The 26,527-nt window shown below is 41.7% G+C and overlaps 1 protein-coding gene across 1 annotated transcript in view; it reads right to left on the bottom strand.

The window, feature by feature from the left end:
• Positions 1 to 26,011, bottom strand: part of LOC139690067 (aminopeptidase N) — a 39,891-nt gene extending 13,880 nt beyond the window's left edge. Inside the window, exons 1-12 of the mRNA XM_071587264.1 lie at positions 25,780 to 26,011; positions 19,341 to 19,473; positions 16,612 to 16,912; positions 14,378 to 14,577; positions 13,245 to 13,400; positions 12,423 to 12,815; positions 10,585 to 10,756; positions 10,013 to 10,148; positions 7,258 to 7,339; positions 6,976 to 7,159; positions 4,995 to 5,265; positions 3,810 to 4,090 (exon numbers count right to left, since the gene is read on the bottom strand). Of these exons, the coding sequence (XP_071443365.1) occupies positions 3,810 to 4,090; positions 4,995 to 5,265; positions 6,976 to 7,159; positions 7,258 to 7,339; positions 10,013 to 10,148; positions 10,585 to 10,756; positions 12,423 to 12,815; positions 13,245 to 13,400; positions 14,378 to 14,577; positions 16,612 to 16,912; positions 19,341 to 19,435 (2,271 nt within the window). The 5' untranslated portion in view covers positions 19,436 to 19,473; positions 25,780 to 26,011. The remainder of the gene's footprint in view (positions 1 to 3,809; positions 4,091 to 4,994; positions 5,266 to 6,975; positions 7,160 to 7,257; positions 7,340 to 10,012; positions 10,149 to 10,584; positions 10,757 to 12,422; positions 12,816 to 13,244; positions 13,401 to 14,377; positions 14,578 to 16,611; positions 16,913 to 19,340; positions 19,474 to 25,779) is intronic.
• Between the last annotated feature and the right edge of the window lie 516 nt (positions 26,012 to 26,527).

Below are 26,527 nucleotides of genomic sequence, written 5' to 3'. Positions count from 1 at the left end.
TTGTTTGATTCGTTTGACAAACGGTACGGTAAATTCCCGTGAAAGTTACCAGTGGTAACTGTCACGGGAATAATAGCGTCATTCCATTATGGATTATGGTTTTAAGGAGAGAGCACATCGTGGTGTTTCCTTCATAAAACTATCTTCTTGATTGATTGCTAATGGAGGTGGAAGGTATCCTCGTCCAGAATCTCTGGGCACTCTCTGGTGCGCTGTGTCATCAACTATAATTCTATTAGCCTTATCGGCCATTAGACTTGTTGATGGGTAGAGAATATTTCAACGGATGCCTCTAATTTCCTTGATTTTTGGAAAATATACCTGAACACAAAATTGTTATATCGGGAACATTGAAGAGGATGTGAGACAATTAAGAACAAATACGTAGTAGCACTCTTCCACTAGATTTTTATTTAATCCACGATCGGTTTCGATGTACTGCATTATCTTGAGGTGATGATGAAGTAAATCGAGAGATGATGCTCTACATCGAAACCGATCGTGTATTAAACAAATATCAAATGGAAAAGTGCCACTATTTGTTCATTATTATGCTCTAATTTTCACCACATCACGCCAGAAACTACGCAATTCGTTAGAATGTGAAGTGCTATTTCGCGCGAGTATTCGCGCCATTTATACTTGGATGATACCCTCAAGATTGCCTGTCAATTCGAAATTGATCTCATATTAGTCCTAATCTCATTCTCTGTTGGTTTCTTTAATTGTTAGAAATATCTATTATCGCCGTGCCTTGTTCCACCAACGAGGGGAGTTGGACCAACTTAGCGCCTGTGTGTTGTTCAAGATTATTGGTGTGCTGCATAAATGCTTATCCGTTAATTGCTGACATTTTTGTTACAGGGTTGATCCTTAGGATTGGTGCTGAATCAATCTGATTACAGTTTAATTTAATCAATACATATATGCGTTAAGTTCTCAGGATGACGAAATTTCAATGGCATAATCCCAAGCCAACGGCTGAACAACCTTTTCAAATAATTCTAGCTGCGGACTTTTGTTTATGTGACCCGAACGAGGATCTGCGTATTTTTAAGAATTGTCTGTATCAACCGGAAAGTTTCTCATTGCTCCTCAAAGCGGAAGAACACACGAACGGCGTAAGCAGCGATGGACGCTCCAACGAAAATATACCACGACTCGCTGAAATAGGCGATGATCAAAATAACTGTTTTCAAGTTCAAGATGTAGCAATGAATCCGTGTCTGCCCTCGGCCCTTCAAGTAGCCTGGGCACGCTTTGCTTGCGGAGGGGGATCATCGACGACGGAATCTGGAACTTAACGCTACTTGAAAACATAATTTCCTTCATTTTGGATGCCTTGTGTGCGCGGTCATGGTTGTCGTGCGCATACTACTAATGGGATAGTGGCGAATGAATGAACGAGTCCACCTGCCACCCGTTAGACAAAGGCCGGGTAAAAATAAGCGAGCCAAGCACGGATGCGCACTATGGGGCAAATCCCGTAAAATATTTCGACGGCAGCCACCTTCTTTCGACTTTGAATGAAGCGCACGTTATTTTAGGCTTGTTTCGAACAACATTAATTCATGAGAATGTCGTCTCACGAATCGCGTGCAATCATTCAGTGCGTGTGTTCTGAAATCCGTGTCCATCTTCTTTTTGTTTTCTTTAGGGCAGTTGCAAAATTGGAGTTTTGTGACAAAAATGGCAATCTACATTAATATTTCGACATTTCTTCTCTTAATAATTGAAGAAGGCATAGTCCAACTAGTTATTTACTTACTACAACTGACCAATGACCCGTTTCGAAGGTGTGTAACGGTGATTTTAAAAGTATTTGCTAATGAAAAGAAGGCACTACACAGTTCACTAGTGGGAAGGAAGTGGAATGGGACAAAGCAGAGTGAGACGAAGGGGTCACAAAGGAGATAACTTTAGCCTTTCAATTACCTTAGCTAAATAAACCATGGGATTGGTGAATCCGAATAGTTTCTATTGCTAGAATCGTTATCGTTCTTGGGTCTTTCGAGGAAAGAAGGAATACCTATTTCTCACATATTCTCTCCTGCATTCAATTTACTTTCGCGGTCATCGATCTACTCTGGAATCAGGACATTACAGACATCATCTGAAGGGAATGTGCCTGATTTAAATATCTGAAGAAGGCTTAGTCTAAATTCCGATTATTTTTCTCTGAGGATTACTATTCTAATTTCAATAATAAATTGCTGGCCTCAATTAATTCAGTGCTTTCAAATTTTATCCTTTGGGGTCTAATGGGCTTATTGATTCTTAGTCCGTTCCCTAAAGGCGGGGATTAATTTCTAATGGACTTGTAATGGCAGATACTCTTGACTTCCACATTATGTCTTCCTACACCTGGCATATGATTCTTCGATCTTAGATATTTGTGGTATATTACATCCATATATTTCAATCAATATGCCACACAGGGAATGAAAAATCATAAAGGTTTTCCGCATTAAAATTTATTTTTCACGCCATGGTTTCTCCCTGTTGCATAAACAGTCACATTTAGGATAAACTATGTAACCTTGCACACAAGACAACGGTTGATTCAAATTTGCAGTCTCACTACATCGCTATCAAACCTTACGGCTTTGATGTTTTAAGGGCATTCAATTGAATTAATTTTCTGTAAATGGCATACTTATGGGAGAATCGTGAATGTTGTAATGTTTGATTTGTATTTATGCTTGTACAACCTAATTTAAAAATGGGGTTGGACCATGAAAAATCATATTTTGGGCTCTATCTGAGATAAAAGGAGACAGAATGAAATTTCTTTTATTTTATGACAGTTAAAAGAAAAAAATATTGTTCGAAATTTTTACTTCCTAGTCGTGTAGTTAATGATTCGACCGTGCAAAAATAGAAATAACAGGACAGTGTGATAGTTATACTATGCTTAGATTGCACTATCCTCTCTTTTCTTTGGAAAATAATTCGCCTTTGCTTTTGAACACTTGCATATTACCGTAAGAAATATTAGAAAGCCAATCTTACACATCAGATTTTCAGAATGAACATCAAAATACGTGTTCATTTAATCGTATTATGTCTCGTCGTGATCAGTTTTATCTGAAACCACACATTTGTATGAGTATGTGATTGATTTGTGAAAATTGTCGGCGGATTCGCGGCGAAAGGGATAGGAACACACACAAAAGGCGAACACAGGGTTGGTGGAAAAGGTGGAAGGATGCTGGTCACAAGCGCAAAAAGTTTCGTTGACCACTGATCAGTGGACTTGAGCCACTGGTCTTTGATTTCCCGGGCCGATGCTCTTACCAGTTGAGCTAATATATATGTGTGTGTAATATATATATATATATATATATATGTGTGTGTGTGTGTGTGTGTGTGTATATATATATATATACACACACACACATATATATATATACTTACACACACACGCTAAATGGATACGTAATGGGAGTGTGGGGAAAAGTAGGACCGGAGAGAGACTCATTCGTGAAAAAACGTCGAGGAGCAAGGTGAGAGCTCAGCAACACGGAAATTTAAATTATTTTATAATATTTTCGCAGGTCTAATTTTAAAATAGACTATGGCGAGACGCCAATAAATAGTTATGATTCGTACAATGGCGTGAATTCATCCAAATATTTCATGTTGGCCGCAATATCTCCATGCATTTCGCTCAGGAATTGCACGAAGTAGTCCGCAAGATTCCCGCATTTCTTTGTTTGCTATTACTCTTTAGGGGTTGAATTTGGCTTTCCGCCATTACTGTTCACACAACAGCAAAGTATATGGATGGAAACCATCTCTTCCGTTACCGCGAATTTTTTTCCGGCCTCAGTCCCGTCCAACTGTCTCTCCAAGAAGTCCATGATGTAGAAGGCGGGCTTCCACGGGGCTGGCGCCCTCTCGTATCGCAGGAATCGCGTCACGTTGAGGGCTACGTCAAAGGGCAGCTCGTCGCCAAGTGCAAGGTTGAGGGCGTCGTGCACCAGCTTGGCACGAGTAACTTCCGGAACGCGCTCCAATCCGTAAGGCCCCTGGAGGAAATCAGCCAGGAGCCTCCAGTTGCGACGGTCGTAGTTCACGAAGAAGAAACCTGGGGAGGGAGTGATGACGTATTCGAATGAGGCCAGGCCTTAGTCTACGAGGAGTAAGTAATATTCGGTGCAAACTTAGAGGCTTGAAGTATGTGAATTTAATCAAGAACAGAACATGGCTTTTGCGGGAAAAACATCAAAGGTGGAATGTCATAAAACTTAGTTTGCAACATGATTTAATCGTTTAGCACCAATCGCATGGAAGAACTTAAAAGTTCTCTTTTAAGTGATGGTAAACGATTTGTATCCCGTAACATGACGACGCACGGAATCTTTGTAATCCCTTTGCATGAACTTTTCATCGTATGAGAGGAGATGCTTAATGTTGAAATCACTAAAGCTTGTAATAGTTTTAAGTTCATCTCTGTGACTTGAGTGAATGAAATATGTACTTCTTCTCAAATCTCGATTTTTTCGATTTTAATGATGGTTCATTCAAAGCATAACATTGATCTTAAAGATAATTCTCTTGAAAGAATAACCAAGTAGAAAATTAAGCACCGCAGAAAACTCTCCTCAAGAATGTAAACCCACCAATCAATTTCCGCAACATATTCCTTTTAGACCTCAGTTCTGGTGTTTTTTTATCCTCATTAACTCTTAAAATTGCGTTCCCTCTTTTCCTTCCCCCGTACACAGGGTCAGATACAATGATTTTCAGACAGATTTAGAGGAAGATGTCGTAGAATGGGTAGGAAACTCTTTGATGGTGTCCCTAAATTTTTGTCAGCGTGGTTGCCATGCTTATTTTTAGTCTCGACGGTTTACCACAGGAATCGTTGGCATGACATGATTTACGGCTTTCGGAATAACTGTCCAAGTTCGTTTGATTGAGCGGGCAGGTGATGAAGGAGAAGGAGCGAGGGTTTTATTTTCGCATTGTATTATTCTCATTGTCCTTACCTATCTCCTCTGGGTTGACTACGACGAAAGACTCCGGCCCGGGAAGCGTCTTGCTCGCTGTCTCTCCCTTGATCACGATTCTCCTCTCCGAAGGCTTCATCCACGTAATCGGCTTCGTCTCGTCGAAGTTCATCTTATCCTGCGTCGCCATTACGATGGGCACCCACCAGAGGGATCGGTGCTGGTCGTCGCCCCCGGCGCCGTCGCTGCTCTCGAAGGGTTCGCCCCTTGCACCCCCCGGCTGGACCGTCTTCGTGCGGATGAACATCCTCTGGAAAGGGGATGGGCGAGGTCATGCCGGTGGGATCTTAAATAATGCCTGCCGATTTCATTGTGGGATATCCTACTTATAAATCACTATTGGCCGAACAGAACAATGTTCAGGGAAGTTATAGAATGATGCCATTCACAAAATTTTGGATTGGCCCGAATGAAACGGTAAAGAATTCGTCCTTTTTATTTCTGGGTTTTGCCTCAGAACGATAGTTTATAATGAAAGGGATCCTACTCAAAATTGAGTTTAGCTGAAATTGAATCTGACTGCTAGCTTATATTCGACTATCCCCAGGGCGGAGGGCTTTACTTGCCTTCCCTGTTTAGGGAAGGACTCAAGACTTCCACGCGAAGTGTTATAAGAAAAAGATCACAAAAGAATGTGAGCTAAAATGTTCAATCCAGTAAAAGTGAAAGATATTCCAATCAAATATTTTGAAGGAAGACCCATGCTTACCAAGAGTTACGTACTAATAGAGTATATTTCCTGTACTCGGTTTGTGTTGGAGAGTCACATTATAATGCCTGTAAGTGCAGGTTTGAATGATATTTTAAACCATCTGGATAAGAGTAAATTTGCCTACTGATTCAATTAATGATGAGCTTTTAATGTATCATAAATTCGTTACTTACAAATAACTTTTATTTACGCGGTAGTTAAAACCTAAAGCAAATGTTAAATGACTGTAACATTAGGATAATATAGCAGCTTAAAATGTTGGTTCTTCATGATTAAAAACTGCCACGGACTTGGATTTTGTTTAATGTCTTGATGATATGATAGATATGGTGGGGAATGATCTCTCACCAAAACCCTCCGTACAACCAGGTTATCATAACTATCAATGCAACAAGAAGTATGTTAGGTATTTAATTTTGGTTCGTATTTCGAAGAAAACGCAACATACTTCATTTCGTTTAAAAATGTCCTCTTCCTTCTAAGGCATATACATGTATTGCAAGAAATTTAAGGGATCTCTTGACCTTTGCTATTCACTTTAAATATGTTAGAAAAAAATGCCGAGATATTCAAAGCGTCAGGTGTTCGATTAAAAGGGGAGTAAGAATGCGGTTAAAATCTCCAAACACTAACTAATAGGTTTTACACCTTCATCTTCAGTATGTGTTTTTTCTGGTATCAGGTTAGTGTGGAGGCTAGGGTGCTGGATTTCCGCGCCTTGGGTTCCGGGTTCGAATCCGGGTAGAGGTAGAATTTTGCAGTGGTATACAAATCCCTATTTGGGCTGTAATGTAGAGAGTCGGTGGCGGCGGGGTAACGTCCTCGTCTGCCATTCCAAGGGTCGCGGGTTCGATTCCCGCCTGGGTGAGTTTCGCTCCATCTAGGGCTTGGGTGTTTGTAAATGTGACCATTGTTATCGTTGTTAATAGTTCGATGTAAAGGCCAAAATGTGCTGTTTTCGGACTTATACTGAATAAATAAATAAATAAAATAAATAAAGAGTACTTTACGTTGAGTGTGATTGGGTTAATGCCGACGCTGTACTTATCTCCATCATTCTTTCTCCATTCCCAAGCAAGCTCCGTCTGCCAAATTACCCACTTATCTCTAATGGTGCAAATGATCTTAACTGTCAGTCGCCTTCCCCAATTACTACTTCTAATTTTTTCTCTTGAATGACAATACTATGGATTTGGTGTGCTGGGAAGCTAAGTTGATAACTCTATGTCTCTTGCTCTAAATACCAACCTGCTCGATGTCAGCTGTGCCAGCAGAGTAATCCCTCGTGACGGTGACCACGGGGAATCTATCCTTTTCTATCCACGAGTCGGCAATCTCTTTGACGGAGGCGTCTTTCGGTAACGTGCCGTCAATGTGTGCACGTCTAGTGATGATGTGCCAAAGTATATCCTGATTAAAAGTGCTGAATTCCCTGCATATAGGAGATTGGAGAAAGGACAAATTTTAATTAGTTGAGTGTAGAATTAAAAGGAAAATCCACCTCCTCTTATGAAAGTCAGTTCCAATCACCTTTGAAAGAAGAAATCTTTAAGGGATGCTCTGAATGTTTCTTCAGACAGGGTATTATTCAGCATACGGATGACCATTTCACCTGAAATTAAATAATTTTCGGTTATTTTTAGCATAAATATGAACCGCTTCGCATATGATAAATCCTCTATTTGTTGGCTTGATCTCTTCTCTATTCCTTTATATTGATGATTATAGAAAAGAAGATTTATCAATTTTTAATGTGTCGAATGAAGACGTAGTGGCTTAAAGAAACACGAAAAACCGGGTGTAGTGACGAATAAAGTTTTCAAGCATTTACAAACTGAATAACTGACGAATTTAGATCTGTTGATGTTACGTGCATATAGTATACTATTTCTGTTTGGAAGCAAACTTAACGTTAATGCACGAAAAAGTCAATGAAAGTTCCATTTTTTTATCATTCCGGACGGAAATTTGCAGAATTGTGTTCAAATCCTAGATGAGGCAAGTTGTCCATTACGCATCTGGTTGTGTGTTTATGTACTCCCATTCGCGCAGTTGCGAAAAATGCCCAACTGTAGAGTTTGCACAGTAGTGTTGTCTAATCCAAGATTGCCAAATGAGTAAACTCGACGACGCAGTTAGAGATCGCTCTTGTCTCCCAAAATCGCAGATATCCTTGGATCAATCTTTCGCACCTTCAATACGAAAGTATCCACTTACGTTTCCGGTCTCGCTTTGATTTCAAGCAGTAATTAGAATGTGCCTTGGATAATGGGAAAATAGCACTCGTAAGTTTGTTTTTTAACACCACATTGAATAACAAACTCAAGTCATGAAAATATCAGTTTAATATCAAAATATGCCTCTAGTCTGTTCAAAGAAATTTATGTCTTTACGGATCGGATTAATAAAGTTCTGTACTTTCCCGTAGACTTTTCCAATGATTATGATATACTATTTGGTAGAGTACCGATAAATTAAAAAAAATTGCAAATTATCACTACTTAGCCGCAATATGAAAGTTAACCACTTATTTTGCTGGTCTCTTCATGTAAGAGATTATACGCGGCCGAATCAGCCTTAATCTTTGCATGTGTATAAGTCTGCTTACGGTTAGTGTGCAACGCGCTAAGCCCATATTGTTACAAAAGTTAATGGAAAAGACCCTGACGTGAATAGTTGCTTCCCATTTTCTTCAGAAATTCATAAATGTTCCATATTTTCACGTAAATCATAGGGAATCCTGGTTCTTTCCCGAATTCGGCGTCTTTAAGAAGTCTTATCTGCATCTAATCTCGGCGTTGGGATACCTTCTTCATATGATGTGAGTTATCTTAAAGAAAAACCCTCCACTTTAAAAGTACAATCAACTTGGGTTCTTAACGATACCGAAAACTAATTTATGCATTCACGAGCGAATGACTCCTGGCAATCCTGACGCAGTTTATACCACTCAGTGAGACTTGGCGCCAATCCCGTATTTCGTAATTCCAAGTCTCTTGGAAATTTATAGAATTGTTTATCCCACGAATACGGATCTTTCAGAGTCCCATTCAGCCGGACAGTGCATTAAATTTTTCATTGAAAAAATCGACCGTTGAATTGACATTTTGCTCAGCAGTTATTGATAGGAATTAAATTCTAAAGATATATTTCATCATTCATTGAGCTCTGTTTTTCTTGAGATGATCTTGGAGAAGAGAAAATTATTATACAAGGTTTGTATAAAGAGTATCGGTAACATTTTTTCCTGAATTGTGCGTTAAGGGCTGAGTTCAGACCGTCGGTTAAGTGTGTGCACGATAGCAGATCGTATTGGACCGATCGGAGCCGATTTTATCCGCCTCTAATCTAGTGCGTCACAGTTTTTTTAAGTGTCCATGCACACGGGTAATCATTTTACTATGATACAGCTGGAGTAATCAAGGATTAAAGAATTACTCCGATTAATGTTATGTTGCAATTGACATTGTCATATTAGCGTGCATAAATTGACGACTCACGTCTGATTGCGTCCAAGAAAAAGAGATCGCTGAACTCTATGCCGCCCGCGTTGCTTGTTGTCCCGTGTATTGATGACCGCTTCTGTTTTATTAATATGTTATTATAATGAAATCCAAGCCTAGAATAGTAGTATCGCCGAAGGTAATAGGTTAGTTGTAGTGTTATGTGATTATAGGTGGTCGTTCCTTGACGTCATTCTTTTGTTGAAGGAAGAATACGTAGGTGCATGAGCGTGTCTATCATCTTGATTGGAGGTCACTTAAGGACGCTCGGCTAACGAGGGGCGTGGCCGGCGCCACGAAGGGTGGCGGACTTCTTTATTATGATCACCGTTTTACGACTTTTCCGGGGAAAACACGGAACATCTTGTTCGATGTATTAAAATATCTCGGGTCGACCTTGCGAAGGCAGCTCACTGCGGGCCAAGTGTATCACCTCCGATTATTTTCGACGCAGTTCCTCTTATTTTTCACCCTAAGGCTAACCGATCAGATCGTCGTTCAAGCACAGCACCGCTATGAAATTTCAATTTTTTTTTAATGTTGACGAAAAACAATCGCACATTGTTGTTGTCCGATCTGTCAAGGTTAGCTGAATTAGTCATTTGGCGATTTTAATCATCTAGCCTTATTATCATCTCAGGAGGCTAGTAATGGTTCCATGGCATCATTGTAAACCTTGTTTAAAGTAACCAGAGCTATTATGCAAATACGCACACTAGAGTGTATCTCGTAGGAATTTTTTAGAAGTGGAAATTATGAGGTAGTGAAAAAAATATACTCACCCTTTTCGGCAGAGACCAAGTCCTTGATGGGCATGATCCTGGAGTACGGACTGTGCTTGCTGTACTCGTAGTAGAGGGAATAAATGAGCGAAGATGGAGACCTTTGGCTGGGTACTTGATCTTGCCTTGATTGAAGCTTCGAGAAAATAATATGGTCTCATTAGAACATTGAACTGACTGGTCGTGCTAATCCGCCCCCCAGAAACTAACATACGATATAATTGAAAACTTTCGCACATAGTTTAACTCCCGTGGAATCGTTTTCAGGGAAATACGAAGAGGGTCTCATCGAAACTTAACACTTATTGGTTTTCCTATTCCTTCTCCCCGAAACTAGAATAAGGCATTGATTGAAAGAGTTTTCATCATCATTGAGCACAGCATTAAAATATTTTCTAGTTTTAATACTTTGCGTCGAAAATTTATTGCTTCGCTGATTTCTTTTTTTAAAATTTTGATCGGGGAATCCGGAGTTTCAAACTTACTTTTTCCACTCCGTTCATGCGTTTGATTTGCGTACATACTATAAATCTTTGTTCTGGGGATTGGAATTGGAGTGGGCGTGGCCTCACCTCATCCACCGCCACGGCAGTCATGTAGTTGGCAAGCGCCTTGTTGATCCAGGCGTCCGTCCACCAGCCGGGGGTCACGTATCCCCCCACCCACTGGTAAGCCAGCTCTCCGGCTACTCTCGACGTCACCCACTTCTCGGACCCGGCGTTGTCGGCCAGCAAGTCACTTTCCCTGCATCAAGGAGGAAACGGATGTGCGCATCAGTTTGCGTTTTGCCCCGCCTTTTTTTCGAGCTGATATATGCAGAATTTATTGAAGGGAGGTTTATTCGATCGAATTTGAAACAGGATCTGATCTTTTATTATTGCAAAAATCTCAGAATGATGAAACGTAAGTAATACCGTTCAGAGTCATATCATTTTTGGCACAGAAACCCCTGGGTTTATGTCAAACAAATCAGTGCACATTTTTCTCTAGTCGATGTTCAGAATTTTCTTCAAATGTCAGCGAGTGAGTCCCTTGAAGTTATTTCAGTTGATTTATAAAGAGTGTCGCAAATGAAGCTTTCCTGGAATAGCACCTTTCTGATTTATTTTCGGACAATCACAAAACAATTTTGGCTGAACCCGTAAAAGTTTTGGGTCAAGTCTGAAACATAATTGCAAATTAAACGTAAAAATATTATTCGTATGGCAGCCTATCATTACTTGATATCTGGGCATTAAAGTGATCCCCTAGACTCCTGGCTTTACGGGGAAGAATCCTCTCATTTATTATTTCAGAGAAAAATCAGCACTTCATTAATGAGTGATTGACTGCTTATTTCAGGAGGTGACGTCTGTATGGGGTCTAGAATTGAGCACATACAAAAACATGTACGCTCACCGCACTTCTTGAAAGGGAGGGCAAGCGAGCAGATTACCATTACCCGCTCGGAGTTCAAAGTGGAGGAGTATCGCTGATCATGTGAAGTACTCGTGGGTCAAAGTGACCTCGGACCTAACTTGGCAAAGGCATCCCTTGTATATGCAGTGCCTTTTAGAATACTATGGCATTTGGGAGACATATGGCTGGGAAATAAAGTGGTGCATTTGGAATTCATGAAAACAACACCTATTCTACAATCGATATTTTTAGTGAAAAGTGGCCGGTTCGTGAAAAAATGGCCGCGGAAGGACACCAAGAACCACACAAATACTACAAAACATACGATCAGAGTCCTTGGAGAATCGAAAATGTGATACCAGATTAAACGTATTACACACGAACGAACTAATTGTGCTGCGAGTTGTGCTCGTATTTTGAATTGTATTTTGTGAATTGTGCTCGTATTTTATGTACGACATCGATGAAATGTTTCAAATCCTCTCAAACTTCTTCCTGCATATTGCTATGACTGGTTTCTTGCATGCCCCTTGCCACACTCCCTCGTGAGGACTCGAAGTCTTTATCATAGATACAAATGAAAAATGCGGCTACATCAACTAGTTATTAGGAATAGCCTTATTCAGGAACAGTAGTTATCGTTGGCCGGCTGCGTCCATGTATCAGCTTACGCATATTTTAAACTTATTTTCCGGCGGTAAGTAGCTGTGGCACACTGTATTTATGAAGTAAGTTATAATTAAAATACTACCGAAAAACGGACCAAAGCACGCTAGTAGTGATACGTTAAGGCATAATAATGCAAAGTAAAGTAATAATGTCACAGCGGTCATTTTTTATAATTCTGGATTTCATTTTTCATCATATTAGTATTGTGTGAACGGCCTCCGCTGACTAATTATATCATATATTTTCGGCTACACTGTACAATTTCTGGACCTTAACATGGAACATGCAACAATATCAAATGAAATGAACTTAAGCTGAAGCGGAAAGCGTATCTTCACCGCACCTGAAGAAGATGAGTCCCCAGTTGTGGGCGGGAACCGACGCGGTGTATGCCGGCAGGGCCACTAGGTCGAGTTTGTCCAAGGGGAACGGGGTGTCGAGGTAGGTCTCAAAGAAGGAGAGCACCCTGGGAGCGACGGCGGCCGCCGTGGACGTCTCCTCCTGCCCCACGCCTTGGCTTGCCCACACCGTCACACAGGTGGTCCCCGGTTGCCGTTGGCGCCGGAACGTGGGGGCGGAGTGAGATGGCGAAGCGCCGTTGCGGCGGCGGTGCTGGCTTTTGAGCGCCTGCTCGTCATGCCGTGGGGTCAGGTCGGAGATGAGGATGGCGACGGAGGATGGGGGCATGGGCGGTGTCCTCTCGAAGTGGTCCCAGTACCACCCGGGCCTCTCCACCCTTTCGAATTTAAAAGAAAGACATTGATTTCTCGATTGCAGTCCGTTTCCTCTCAAATTGTTTCCAGCATATCTCGATTAGCTTTCGGTTAAAGCAACCGAATTGTTTAATGGCTGAAGAAAATTTATCGTGATTACTCACATTGAGAAGTTTCAAACCTATTAGGATTTCAAAACTATCCAACATTTTCAACAGCTGGTTTAAATTATGATTTACATTTTACATTTTTAAGTTCGTTAGTTGTAAATATAACCCCATTTCCAAAATATAGACCTAGGACGAGTATGTAAAGCTCATGTGACTCGTAAGTTGAAGAAAATTATGGTTTTTAAATCAGGTAGCAACATATCTTGTCTTGAAGAGCAGGCGAAACGAAAAAAATGCGTATTAATTGATATTAGGAGGAAAGAAAAAAAATGGTGAACTCACATTATCTCCGTGGTTTTGATGGGCATGTTTGAAAGCGCAGACAAATGGCCAGGCCTGGCGACGCTCACCTCAAAGTTGGCTTTCATGGAAGGCTCGTCGAAGCACGGAAAAACTTGTCGTGCATTGGCTGGACTCAGCTGCGTCGCAGCGTACCATCTGTGGAAATGCAAAAAAATTAAATTCTAAAATAATCACAACACCACCTTTTGTGGTGCTGTGATTGAAAATGGGATTGGAAACCAAGTTTCAATTTCCATTTCTCATCAAGTACGTGGACATGGAATTCTGCAAATGAAAGTCAGCGTGACTTCAACTTAACCAAATGCGTTAAAGGCAACTTATTAAAATACGTATAATCGTAATCTAGCGGCATCACGTGCAGTGCATTTCAATACGATCGGGTGTTTCATTAAAGTAGAGATAGATGTTACCAGAGGATTTTTCCCATTTTATTGACAGGAAACGCATTCCGCGCCATTAATTTGCTACCTCCAACATTTTTTATTAGGCATTGATTGCGTGCACCCCGTTTATCAGTCGTATTACACCCTCGGTTTTTTCTCACAAGCCGTTCATTTGACCGTACACTAAAAATATTTAACGTCACAAAATAATTTTGCGCATATTAATGTAGACAAAGAGCTATTAGAATGAAACTGTACTCCTATTTTGGATAGAATTTATTTACCATAAAAATTACCCTAGTGAAGGGTGAAACATTTCCCGGTACTTGATGTTTCCGTTTTACGGAAAACATCAAAATTGAATAGCATCAAGTTAAATCAGTTTTTTGGTTTATTATTATTGGGGATTAAGTTTGCTTTCCAGCCTGATAATATTTTTGAACGGTGGCAACGTATCAACCTGCATTCTCGGCCTCCACCAAAGTTCGCCAATATTTTAAATATTAATATTTTGCGTACTGTGTATGATTCAACGGTTGATCTGTTTAAGTTTAGCATGAAAAGTCCGTGCGGTGCGAAAGGAATAATGATAACTGGATGGCTATCAGAAGCAATCAAAGGATTGACAATCAGTTGAAATAGAAAGACGATTGCTCATATACACCCTTATTTGAAACACTGGGAAGCTTTGTACTGCATATTTTGGTATTGTATTGTTATGGTGCTAACCTCTTCTCTTTCGTCTTTTGGTCGACGTAAGTTTCCTTGAAGAACCCATCCAACCTGCTAACTCCGCTCCTCGTGTGAGTCCCGGAGAAACTAATGTGCAGCTCATATACGTTCATCGGCTCCAAGCACTTTCCTCCTGGCCCCGGATTAAGGCGAATCGTGTAAAATTCGCGCTCTTTGTCGTATTCCTGGGTTCGAGCCTGTGAAAAGATGAAAAATTGATCAAGAATTTTTTTCTACGTGGGGAAGATCCGAATTACCATGATTCAAGTAATGGACCTCCGCCCCTTACTTGTGAACTGCAACCATCGATATCAGTCACACCTACCCATCCCATTTGTAGTGATTGGAAGCTAATCACTGAACAAATTTTTGAAGAGAAGCTCAGCCTCTTCGAAGATTGGTGAGTATAAGTGATTTCGATCGATTTTAGTGTTGAGACGATAGAAGCAACGAAATCATGTCTTCTGAATTAACCAAATTATTGAGTGTTAAAGTCCTCCTTGGTTGAGAAACCCTTGATAAGAGATACTCGTACATAGTAGTAAACTTCCAGGTCTATTATTACTGAATCTATATGCATTACTCATACGAGGTGTGTTCAAAAAGTATCGTGAATTTTGAATTTTCGCTAGATACGTATATTTGATTTTCGATTTTTTGAAGCGTTATGTTGGTACTTATGTCTCTCACTTATACCTAAAAGTTAGGCCATTTTGAGTGCTTAGTTGATTATTGACAGCCGTTTTTGTTTGTCTTCGATTTTTGCCTGTTCCAAAACATGGATCAAAGAGTCTGTATCACATTTTCTGTGAAAAACGAAATTAAGAGCGCGGACGCATTCCGAATGTTACTTTGGCATATGGAGAAGCTACCTTGGACCGAAGCAACGTTTATCGGTGGTACAAAATGTTTTCAGAGGGCCGAGAAGATGTGAAGGACGAAGGGCGTGCCGGACGCCCGAGCACGTCAACAACAGACGAAAACATTGATGAAGTGAAGAAAATAACTATAATTTGCCAATTCGACCAATCGTCGAATCATCGTTAGATAAGTTGCTAAGGACCTAAACATTTCGATTGCCATTCGATTTTTACCAATGATTAGGGCATCACACGGGTCGCTGCGAAATTCGTACCAAAATTGCTCAATTTCGACCAAAAACAGGAACGCTATGAAAACATTGCTAATGAGGTGTTGGACTCTGACCGCGACGACCCAAATTTGCTCCAGACAGACTTAACTGGTGACGAACCATGGGTTTATGGTTATGACGTGGAAACTAAAGCTCAATCATACCAATGGAAGCTACAGCACGAGCAAAGACCGAAAAAAGCGCGTCAGGTTCGGTCGAATGTGAAAGCTTTCCTTACAGTTTTCTTGGATTGCAGGGGCGTGGTGAATCATGAGTTCTTACCACAGGGCAGAGCGGTAAATATGGAATATTAACTGCAAGTTATGCGCAATTTGCGCGAAGCAATCCGCCAAAACGCCCGGATTCGTGGAAGAACAAAAATTGGCTTTTGCGCCATGACAACGCCCCTGCTGACCCGACGTTGCTTGTGCGCGAATTTTTGGCCAAAAACAACACACCAATGATGCCGCAGCCACCGTATTCCCCAGATTTGGCCCCCAGTGTCTCTTTCTTGCTCCCGAAATTGAAGAGGCCCATGAATGGATGACGCTAAGCTACGATTGACGAGATAAAGACTGCCTCGAAGGAGGAGCTGAACAAGATCACAAGAAATGATTTTTTGAACTGCTTCGAGGATTGGAAAAACGCTGGCACCAGTGTATAATATGTAATGGGTATTCCGTTGAAGGGGAAAAATAGATATACATGGATAAATAAATAATATTTGAAAAAACACAAAAGTCGCGATACTTTTTGAACAGACCTCGTACTTTAAGATAATTCCCATGTTGATATAGATGGTCAGTAAATATTTAGAATTTCTATATAAAAGGTTCCTATGCCGTATCCAAAACTCGTGTTTACGTGTATACCAATGAAGAAATTTAGATCGAACCAAGGCTATGTATTTATATATCTTTGAAGTGACTTTGACTAAATATAAGAATCAAACTTGAGCACCAACTTTCCGATTTATTCGTACTCGACAAGTCGTTTGCAGTGTGTGCACGAAGTGTGTTTACGAGACAGTTCAGAGCGAAAAATATTCTAACGACTGGTGACGGTAGATTAGTCCCAATGGTTAAGGCGGTGATGATACCTGGAAATCCGAAGTAACGTTGTTCGTCGTTGCGATCAGTGTGGTGACGCTGACGCTAGTGGTCTCAATTTGCAGCTTCCTCGCGTGGAGCGTGATGGTATCCGTGGGCTCGTCGACCATGAACCCTATCCACACCCTCCCGTGGAAAGTGTTCTCCTCGATGGAGGGTTTCAGGTGGAGGCGATATGAGTGGGGGGAGACGGTTTCCGGCAGACGGGCGTCATCCACCCTCTGGTTCGAAGCTCGGAAATCCACGCTCCTCTTCTCTTTCTTGGGAATCTGCCGGCAACCGGAGGTGCAACTAGAGGGGGACAAAGAGGAACGTCTTCTCAGCAGAGACGAAAGAAAAGTGAGAACCCTCTCCGTGAGAAGGCAGATAAAGGGTTACTTGGAATGAAAATGGCAAATTGATAATGAGCGAGCAGGGTTGATGTTAAAGATATCAAGGCAAAGGTTTTGATGGCGATTAATTAAATGGCGTCTGATAACAATACGGATAAAGCAAGCGAGATAATGAGCTAATTATTTAATGAAAATGGATAATTTTTAATCCGAATAGGATTCCCTATGTAAAAAATGAGCAATATAATTATGCCGCGAAATCGCATTATGAATCAAATTAAGAAATAGAACAAGGAAACAGGTTGGTACCAATTCTGCATTCAGTACAAATATTGGATTACTTCTAAACGCTAAGATACATAAAAATGAACGTACCCAATACTGCTGTTTTCCATGTTATACTTCTATCAATTTTTGAGAAAACATCACAGTTGATTCATGAATAAATATGTTGCAATCACATTCTTATTCTTACAGTTGTCACGCGAGTTAGTAGTTTTATTTTAGTAAGTATTGATGCTTCATGAGAAATACGCAAGGTAATGTATCACATTGACGTATAAAAATAAAACAAGCATGGGGTACATAGACTGAATTCTAGCACGTTACTATGCATCATTTTATGTTGCAAAATGGAGTTCACTTTGAAAATAAATTTTAATGGGAAAGGGGTGACTAATCAATAAATTAAATTAGCCTTTTACCAAAACTTGAATAAATTGGAAAGCCCTCATCACAAACTTGGCTCTAATGGACTTGATATCTGTGTGCTTTATTTACGCCCACACAAAAAATATGCGAATTTCCATTTGTTCATTCATCGGTATTATTATTATTTAAGATTGAGAAATGTTACTTTCTACACAATGTAGTGACGCCCTACTTAACTGATAATGATTTTTAGTCGTGAGGCAACTTCATTGATAGGGAATGCGTACTTTTCTTAAATACAATGTTTTATTATCAGTCAGATGGAGCATAAATGCTGTATGATTCGAAATACTGTTTGGTAAAGTAAATGATGAATTGTCCAGCTTAGGATCTTTATAAAAATAAATTCGTCTGATATTAGTTAGCTCTAGTCGAGGAAGTCAACCCCAACCCTTGCATGTATGGTTAAGTAAAACGAAAACTCACCTTTCCTGGAAATCACTTCGTTCATTGTTGACAAATAAGGAAAAGAAGACAGCGGGAATCAAGGTTCACAAAGGAAACGGATTGGTTGTAAATAGGCCATGCTCCAAGCCAACACTGCCGTAAATGCACTAATGCTTCCGGTCAGATGTAACATTTTTATTTATTAGGGAAATCAGGGTCTCATATGTTAATTTTCTTTATTAATGGGATTCGCTCTTATTTTCTCTGATCGATTTGCTGAATTTTAATAATTGCATATAATACGAAAAATAACTCATAAATTTCCTTGATGATTTGTTGGGCTCTGGTAAGGCAATTTAGGTTGATTTCGGCGAGGTGATGTTCTATTAGGAAAAAAGTGTCTTAATTACATTTATTAATGTTTATATCATAAATTTACAATGCTATTCAGATCCATGTTTGTTATTCGAAATTTCGTGCGTTACTTTCGATGATTCTGGAATTGGAATGCCTTTAGAGTCCCATTTTTCACGACTTAAAATGTTTGCTTCAACATTAAATCAAGCTTCAATTGGTGTTTAATCAAGTGTTGCACCATGATGGAAAATCTTTGACTCACGACGCTATATTGTAATAACTTCCTATCAAATAGCACCCTAATGGAAGCGTATCTTCTTTTCTCCCTGCCATCTCGCTCCGTGTAAATTTGGAGTGCGTCATCCTTTCCCATTATCATATTTCGGGGTGACATGTTTATAGCACCCACTTCTTCCCTCTGTTGGCGATGATTGCGAAAATTCCCTCCGATATTTTTCGGATGCGACCTTCGTCAATCACATAATGCGCACATTACCTACTTAGTAAAGAGTAAAGTACGGACCTTCGTCAGTGAAAGCTATACTGAGAAATTCACTATTTGCGGGGAAATTGCAAAAATCCCTTCTGAGAAAGGTTCAACCATGGAAATGGAGTTTGAATTTTCTAGTTTACCTCACCCATGTAAGCTGCCACGTTACTCAACCCTTAAAATCTTTCAAAGCTGGAATAATGAATACTATTCAAATGCTGAGATTTTGCGGAATTTTTAAGGTACTAGGATTTCGTATTGAGGATTGTACACCATGCATTACCAACGATTTCGGCTGTTCTGTTTTAAAGTTTATAAATCCATAATTATTAGGGTTTTTTTATTATTTCTAATCTCTACCTTGAAAAGAAATATTTTTTTTATCATTTCTATGGATTAATTTGTAATCATGTATCATTACATTAGGCTTTTCACTCATTACCGACATTCGGCGCCGTTGAAGGACAGGGCTAGGATGACGGCGATGGTCATAAGTCCAATTGCGAGGCGGCCATAGCAACCTTTTATCTCCTTCATGGTCGCGTTTCCTTGACTCCGCGACCACAAGGTGTCCCCTGTGAAGTATGCATAATTATGAAATTGAAATTTTAGGCACTTGGAATACACACAGATATATCTAATACACACACACATATATCTTATGCTGTGAATTTTCGCAGCCAAGTTTTCATAAGAGTAAGTTGTCACAATAGTTTTGGGAGCTAGTTAGTTTCATTAGCGAGAGTCTGCCATATAGCTAACTTAAAGTCAAAAACAAATGTTTCGTCATCATTTCTTTTATAATTGCGGTATAATTTTATATCGTAAAATTGCACAGCATTGTTCAGGCATGTTACATTTGCATTTTGAGCGTCATGTATGATGTCGGTTAAAATGTGGGCGGAGTGTTATTTTGTGTCCCACAGGTAAAATATGCTACTAGAAAGATGGGAGCAATAAAACAACTGGCCCTTATCTTTTCCTCCACTGTCTTCGTAATAGTCGCCTGCTTGAGGCAAACATTGCGATACGGTTTCCAGCAGCGTTCCGTTTAATTTCATTCCCCCTTTCACGAGAAGTGCCATTTTCGAAGTGCGATGGGGAAGAGAACGATCCAAGAAAGGTGTTAATTGCTTAGTGATGCGGTCGCACAAGTATGAGGCTGTAGAGCGAGAGAGTCTGCCGGAACAGAGTAAGACGTCTTCGTCCACTCGAGGACCTTTTAGTGGACACAGGTTTCCTCTTCGATGTATCCTTGCTCTTTGGAACTTACGCAACAAGTACCGGGAGTTTCAAGAAGACCCTGGAAAAGGTTTAACCTAGGAAGGCGAGGTGCGTAGTAGAAGTAGTTTTTATTGATCTTCAATTTGAGTACGGAAGAGGAGATTTGGAAGTACTCATTCTGTTTCGATTTTAACTGGATTGATGAAACCATGACTATGGAATTTTAAGTTCTTTTGCGGTAAATGATACTGTTGGAAATTGCACATCTTAAGCAGTAACTGTAGAGATTTTACTCTGATTTCATGCACGTATTGAAAATCTTAAGAATTGGAATACTCTCGTTTTTCATCGTTTAGCTTTGAAATAACTAACTACAGTGAAAGAATATAATAAGAATACTATGGCATCTCATTCAAGGGTCCCTTCGATTGGTACCGAGATGTGCTGTCGTTTTTATTCTTCTGCTCACCACACCCATTGCTTGCCAGAGGGGTAGCTTCCAGCCAACTTGTCCCGAAGAATTTCGTGATGGTGCACATTGGCCTAAGACTGTCGCTGGAAATGATACGGCGGCAAAAGTGTCCTCTAATCCGCTCTGTCTCGCCGAAGACCGAAGCTTGGTCACTCGCAGATGTGTGGTTGATGGAAACCAAGGCATTTGGTTGCCATCCCAAGCTCCTCCCTGTGCGCACGTCCACCCCACTTACGAAAATACGGACAAGTGCCCACCACCTTTTATAAACTTGACTTCCGGCCCAGTGTGTGCGTACTTAGGGGATCCTGGACCATGGGACCGGGCTGTGAGTCAGTGCTTCCTCTCCGGCACATCGAAAAGCCTATTGGACCTCGAAAATGATAAGTTGGAGGCTGTGCTCTCATACCTGCAGTCGCAACTATGGTCTCACAAGGGCGAGGATATTCATCACGTTGCGAGGTGGGACGCTCACACGGTATGGCTCGACGGCCGGAGGAACAAAGCTTTGACCCCGATCGTGCGGAAACTGCCCGGTGATTTCGAGCGGATGGGAGTCAGGTGGAAAGAGCTGGTCAACACCACCATCCCTTGGGCTCGGGGAGAACCTTCATTTACCCCCGAGAAGCAATGTCTGGCAATGGACGTGCCGGCGTTCGGACATCCGACCCTGCGGATGGAATCTTGCCTAGTCAGACGCCGTGCCGTTTGCGTATTCATGCCCCAAAGTGACGTAAAATATCCCCTACTGACTCGATTAGCGTGCCCAGATGGATATGTAACTTCCTTGTATCAGGGAGAGCAGCATCGCTGCTTCCAAATCCGAAAGGATGACGACTATGATAAACCGAAGCATTCCGCATCACCGGCCGACAGGTGTGCTACAACTGGTGACTCCCTCGCGAGGTTATCATCTGCTCACGTCAATGCGTTATTCGTCGAAATGGCAAAATCCAAAGGACTGAATGCGATGGATAAGTGCATAATGGGCTTGTCGAAGAAAGGGAATTCTTGGATATGGCAGGGAAACGAGGATGAAAATTTAACATTTGTCAGTTGGGACGCGGATGCCAACTTTGAAACAGGTGAAGTGGGCGTGGTCCGTGGGGATGGACACTGGGACTTGATCCCTTGCCGACAGACACTTCTCATTGATTGTGTTGTGTGCGAAAGACCGGTGCAAGTTCCCCCGAGGGCTCGTATGACCCTCCGCTTGCACCCACCAAGTGGACGCATGCTGCTAAGCGTGTATTCTGGCGAGGGACTGTGGCGTTACGGTGGAGCCGAACCTGTCGCTTGTTTTTCAGACGGATATTTCGGGGAAGCCCGTCGTCTTAAGTTGCAACCTCCAGTTCGGGACGGGCGATGGTCTTTATATAACCTTAGAGGTCTTCAACCCGATCGACATCCAGAGCTGAATTTGACAGAGTTACACAAAACGGTTTTCGTTCTCCCTTTGTCAGGTGATGTTGGTCGTTACTGGTGTGAGGCGAGGAGAGTAATCGGATTGCGACCTCTAAGCACAGACAGGGTATGGAATTCGAATGTGAGGAGTGGGAGGTTTATATTTTCTTTGGCTTTGGAAGCTGTTGGGGTCTGCTCAGGAAAATACGGGATACGAGACTGTGAACCGACATTTGGAAGTAGGCATTACGAAGTTGCAGTGGAGCTTAGGCGAAAATTAAAGTTGCCACCTGGCTCCATTCGACCTGTAAGAATTTTATCTGTAGTAAACGGGAATTTATGCCTTCTTTTACACGTAGCTGTGACAGTGAAACCCGAAGAAGGAATGAGTGAATCTATCATGGAGCATGAGGTTTATTTACGTTTACTGGTCATGGTTTTGGACGTAGTCAGAGATTCCGACGGAAAGTATGAATTATTGTGGCTTCGGAGTACTCGTGGGTGTATTCAGTCATATAGCAGGATGGATGGTGTTTCCGGTGTTTTCGAGCTACACTGGGATGCTTGCCCTTTGGGTTATTCCGCGGTGTCTAGGGAAATATGTCTGCAAGCGCCTAAGGGCAATGTGCCAGTAATTCGTACGTGTCGCGGAGATTATATGTTCGGAGGGATTTGGGATTCTCCTTCTGGCGTATGCTCCGACGTCTCGCCTCCTAAACTGACCTCTGATCTCCATACTCTAATGTTGGAAGCAAGATCTGGTGTAAATGCTAGTGCGATAATACGGAAGGCCGCAGAATTGAGCTCTCGTCCAGCCGATCTAAACTCTGCGGACATCCATTTTTTGGCAATGACAATGCGAGCAGTGGCGGCATCTTCTAGCTCTCTAAGAGCTTCCGTAGATTTAGGTCACGTTACTAGTGTGGCTGATCACTTAATGAGAAGTAACTTGACAAATGTTGCACTTTCTCAGCGCATTCTTAATTCAACGAACGTATTACTTGACGCTCTTGATGACATATTCGCTGAAATTGTACTTGACGGAAACGAAAATAACTTGGAAGTCGATGATAACTCTACAGGTGACACGTTTAGGATAGGCGGCGTTTACGCTGCTGTGGCGTCGCAAATCGCCGTTCAAATCTCGGATGTGAGTACCAGTAATAATGTAATGGGTGTTGCTTTAGTAAGAAAGCCGTTGACTTCAGCTTACACTCTTGGCCATAAGAGTAAGTCTGAGGATGAGGAAGAGAGTCTTACAGGCTTCAACCAGTATTCTTTACTCCCATTAACATCCGAGCAAACACTTGAATCTCTTGCCGATTTACAACCGGAAGTCGCGGTTTTGTTACCCATGGAAATGCTACCCGGAGGTCAGTTATATATTGCTGATGCCAGCAATAGGTCCAACGTAAGTAAGCCTACGCGAGTCGTAACTACGTTGTTCTATAGCGACTTGCCATTCAAACCAGCTGAGGGCGGATCAGCTTTGTCCCTAGACTCGGATGAAGACCATGACGATATTGAAGAAGACAAGGACGATATTGATGACGAAGATAATGATGAGGACGATGACATAATTGGTGAGCAGGTGAACAGTCATGTGATCAGTGTGTGGACTTCTGGATTAGGTCCCGATCTTCCCGCGCCCGTTCCCATTCTTTTCAGACCTCTGCGTCCTGTTGGCGAAGATAATAGTCGACATTGTGCTCATTGGGATTTCTCCGCGGGGGCCTGGGGAGGTGGCTGGGCAAGTGACGGATGCTTTTTCGCTGGAACGATGTCCGACGGCATGGACGTCTGTATTTGCACCCATCTCACTCACTTTGCCGAGTTACTGTTCTCTAGGCAGAGAACGATGTTGGAGGGATATGACGAAACATCTCTGTTGGCAATGGATATAATCAGTGTCGTTGGGTGCGCGTTGTCCTTGGTTGGCGTAGCCGGAATAGCGGTGACGGCTATGGCCTTTAGACGCTGGCGTCATAGAATAGGCTCAAAGATACTACTGCATTTAACGGCTGCGATTGGTGTAGAAATGATCATGTTTCTTGTTTCTGCTGCAGTTGAGTTCTCACCAAGCAGTACTGGAGCAATATGGTGCCTAATCTTGGGATGCGCGTTGCATTATTCCATTATCGCAACCTTCTGCTGGATGCTGGTCGCGTCTGCTCTACAATACATTCGATTCGTTCTTATTCTAGGAAACTACCGTCCCCCGAGATTTCTGCTGAAGGCAGCTGCCTTTGCATGGGGATTTCCCATAATACCCGTGGCTCTCATTATCTCGATAGACGAACGCCCTTATGGCGTGAATATCACGAATGGCGTGTCATTTAACACCTCTTTACTCATCTCTGAGGACGATTCATCTTTATGCTATCCTTCTGGCCTCTCGCTCATGTTGGGAGTCGTTCTCCCCGTAGCTTTCGTAGTTTTAGCCAATCTCATCGTGTATTCCCTTATATTTCGCAGTATTCTTAAAACTGTTATGTCCAGGAGCCCATCATCGCCACAATTCACGGCTTCCACCACACAAAACGGATCTTCAAAAGTTGAAAACGGGATGTCCCACAAATCGAACGTTGATCAGCAAGAGAGGGTTTTTGCTGTGCGCCATTTCCGCTTGGCCGTTTTATTATTCTTTCTTCTTGGTTTGAGTTGGATGTTTGGCATATTTGCCAAGATATTTCGTCTTTCAGTTTTCTCTTATTTATTTTGTGCCACGGCAACTATCCAAGGGTTCGTTCTGTTCGTTTTTTATGTTGTGGGAGACGCTAACACCCGTGAGTTATGGTCAGGGAAACTCAGAGAATTAGCTAAGCCCTTAAGTAAAGTTTCTTGCTGCAGAAAAATAATATCCTGGAGGTGTAAACGGTCTTCCTCTAGCTCGGATGACGGTGAAAGTCCCACAGGGAGGTCTTCAGGGGAGGAAATGTCGCGGTATCATTGCAGTAGCAAATCATCTTCCCTCTCGGAATAACTCCCAAAGGCAATCATATTTAATATTAATTTAATTGATGTGCCCAAGTTAGGAAAGTGGCAAATAATTGCATTTATCATCGTCAAATCTTATTTTGTGGAAAAACTTGTGACATTTATGTTATCCTTCTGCATAATTTATTTAAGTGTGATTTTAGAACGTGTTGGACGCTACAAATATATCTATGATGCGATAACAGGTATACTGGGTATCTCATATGTTTCGCAGCAGAAGTTAGTTCAAAATCACATGCAATCATTTTAAAGGATTTGCTTCAACTTAATCAGGAAGTGAAATCTCCTTGAATTTTTGGCAGGTCCCAAACGTAAAATTTATTCCACCCGATGAAACTTTTGTACATCTACCTGTTTTTAAATTTAAGTACATAATTTTATCTAATTGATGGGCCTGAGGTATATTACTAAATGTGATCTGTTCTCCTCGAAAATGTATGTTGAAAGCATTTTATGAATCCAATCGAATTTAGAATCAATAAAGATTAAGTTGAATGTTCCATGCGGTGCCGCATAAATTGTATATTTTTATGGAAAAGTTTACGTATGTTTTATTTATAAGTGTAATGCTTTGAGTCAAATAAATTACTTTTTTACAAAGCATAAAAAAGATTTCACTTTACCCACAAGTTTATTCCCAAAGCAAGCCGGAACGATCCTCTCTAGGCTCCGATTAATTAACCTTCAAACATTATGCCAGAGAATCGTTCAAGTGTGACGGATAAACAGAATGCAATTTTAATGCCCAAAACTCTTCCCAAAAAGGGAGGTACGTTTCACTTACCTTCCGATCCCCCGAAGTTTTTTCTCGTTCTGTGGACGTTTGTAACCTCCTAATGCTCCACGCAGATTCCTCGGAATCCTCCGCGGACGTATTCCGCACGAATCCGAACAGTGGTAACAAATCACTTATCACTGCCACCTCCAAATGAGAGATACGACCGACACTGCATCGCTCACTGCTTCGAACCTCCAAATCTCTTTTCCCTCTCTTCAGACCCACACTCAACCTTTCAGGCCCTCCCCTGCCCTCCCTCATCTCTCCCCCCTCCTCCCTCCGACACTCACTCGCGTACCCCCCGACGCTTACGCAGCCAAGTGGACGTGCTGCCGTGGTCCTACATGTGTCGCTGCCGAGGATGCTAACCTCCGTTCCTCTCTCCATCACCTCCCACCCCAACCTCAGCATCCCGAACCCCTTCCTCCTTCATCCCCATCCATGGACCACTGTCGCTCAACCTTCCAATGACGCATGGGCCCTTCTCACTCACCCCAAGCCCTTCTTGCCCCACATCCACACCTTGCAAATTGCCCTTGTGAGCGGCACTCCACTCCTGTTACTCCACTTACTCCTCCCGTCCCGTAACAATCCACTTCACTGCCAAAAGATTCCCTCCCTCTTCCCCATTCCACGTGTCCCATTCCCTGCAACGGCATGTCTTTCAGAGCCCTCGCCCATTCTCCTTGGTTTGGATCGGCAGATCAAAGATCGGCCACGTCGTGAATTTTATTTAATGCGTCTGTTTGACTAG

Source organism: Hetaerina americana, unplaced genomic scaffold, assembly GCF_022747635.1.
Source record: "Hetaerina americana unplaced genomic scaffold, ioHetAmer1.1.p SCAF_3, whole genome shotgun sequence".
Lineage (NCBI taxonomy): Eukaryota > Metazoa > Arthropoda > Insecta > Odonata > Calopterygidae > Hetaerina > Hetaerina americana.
This window is presented reverse-complemented; position numbering and strand designations above follow the sequence as displayed.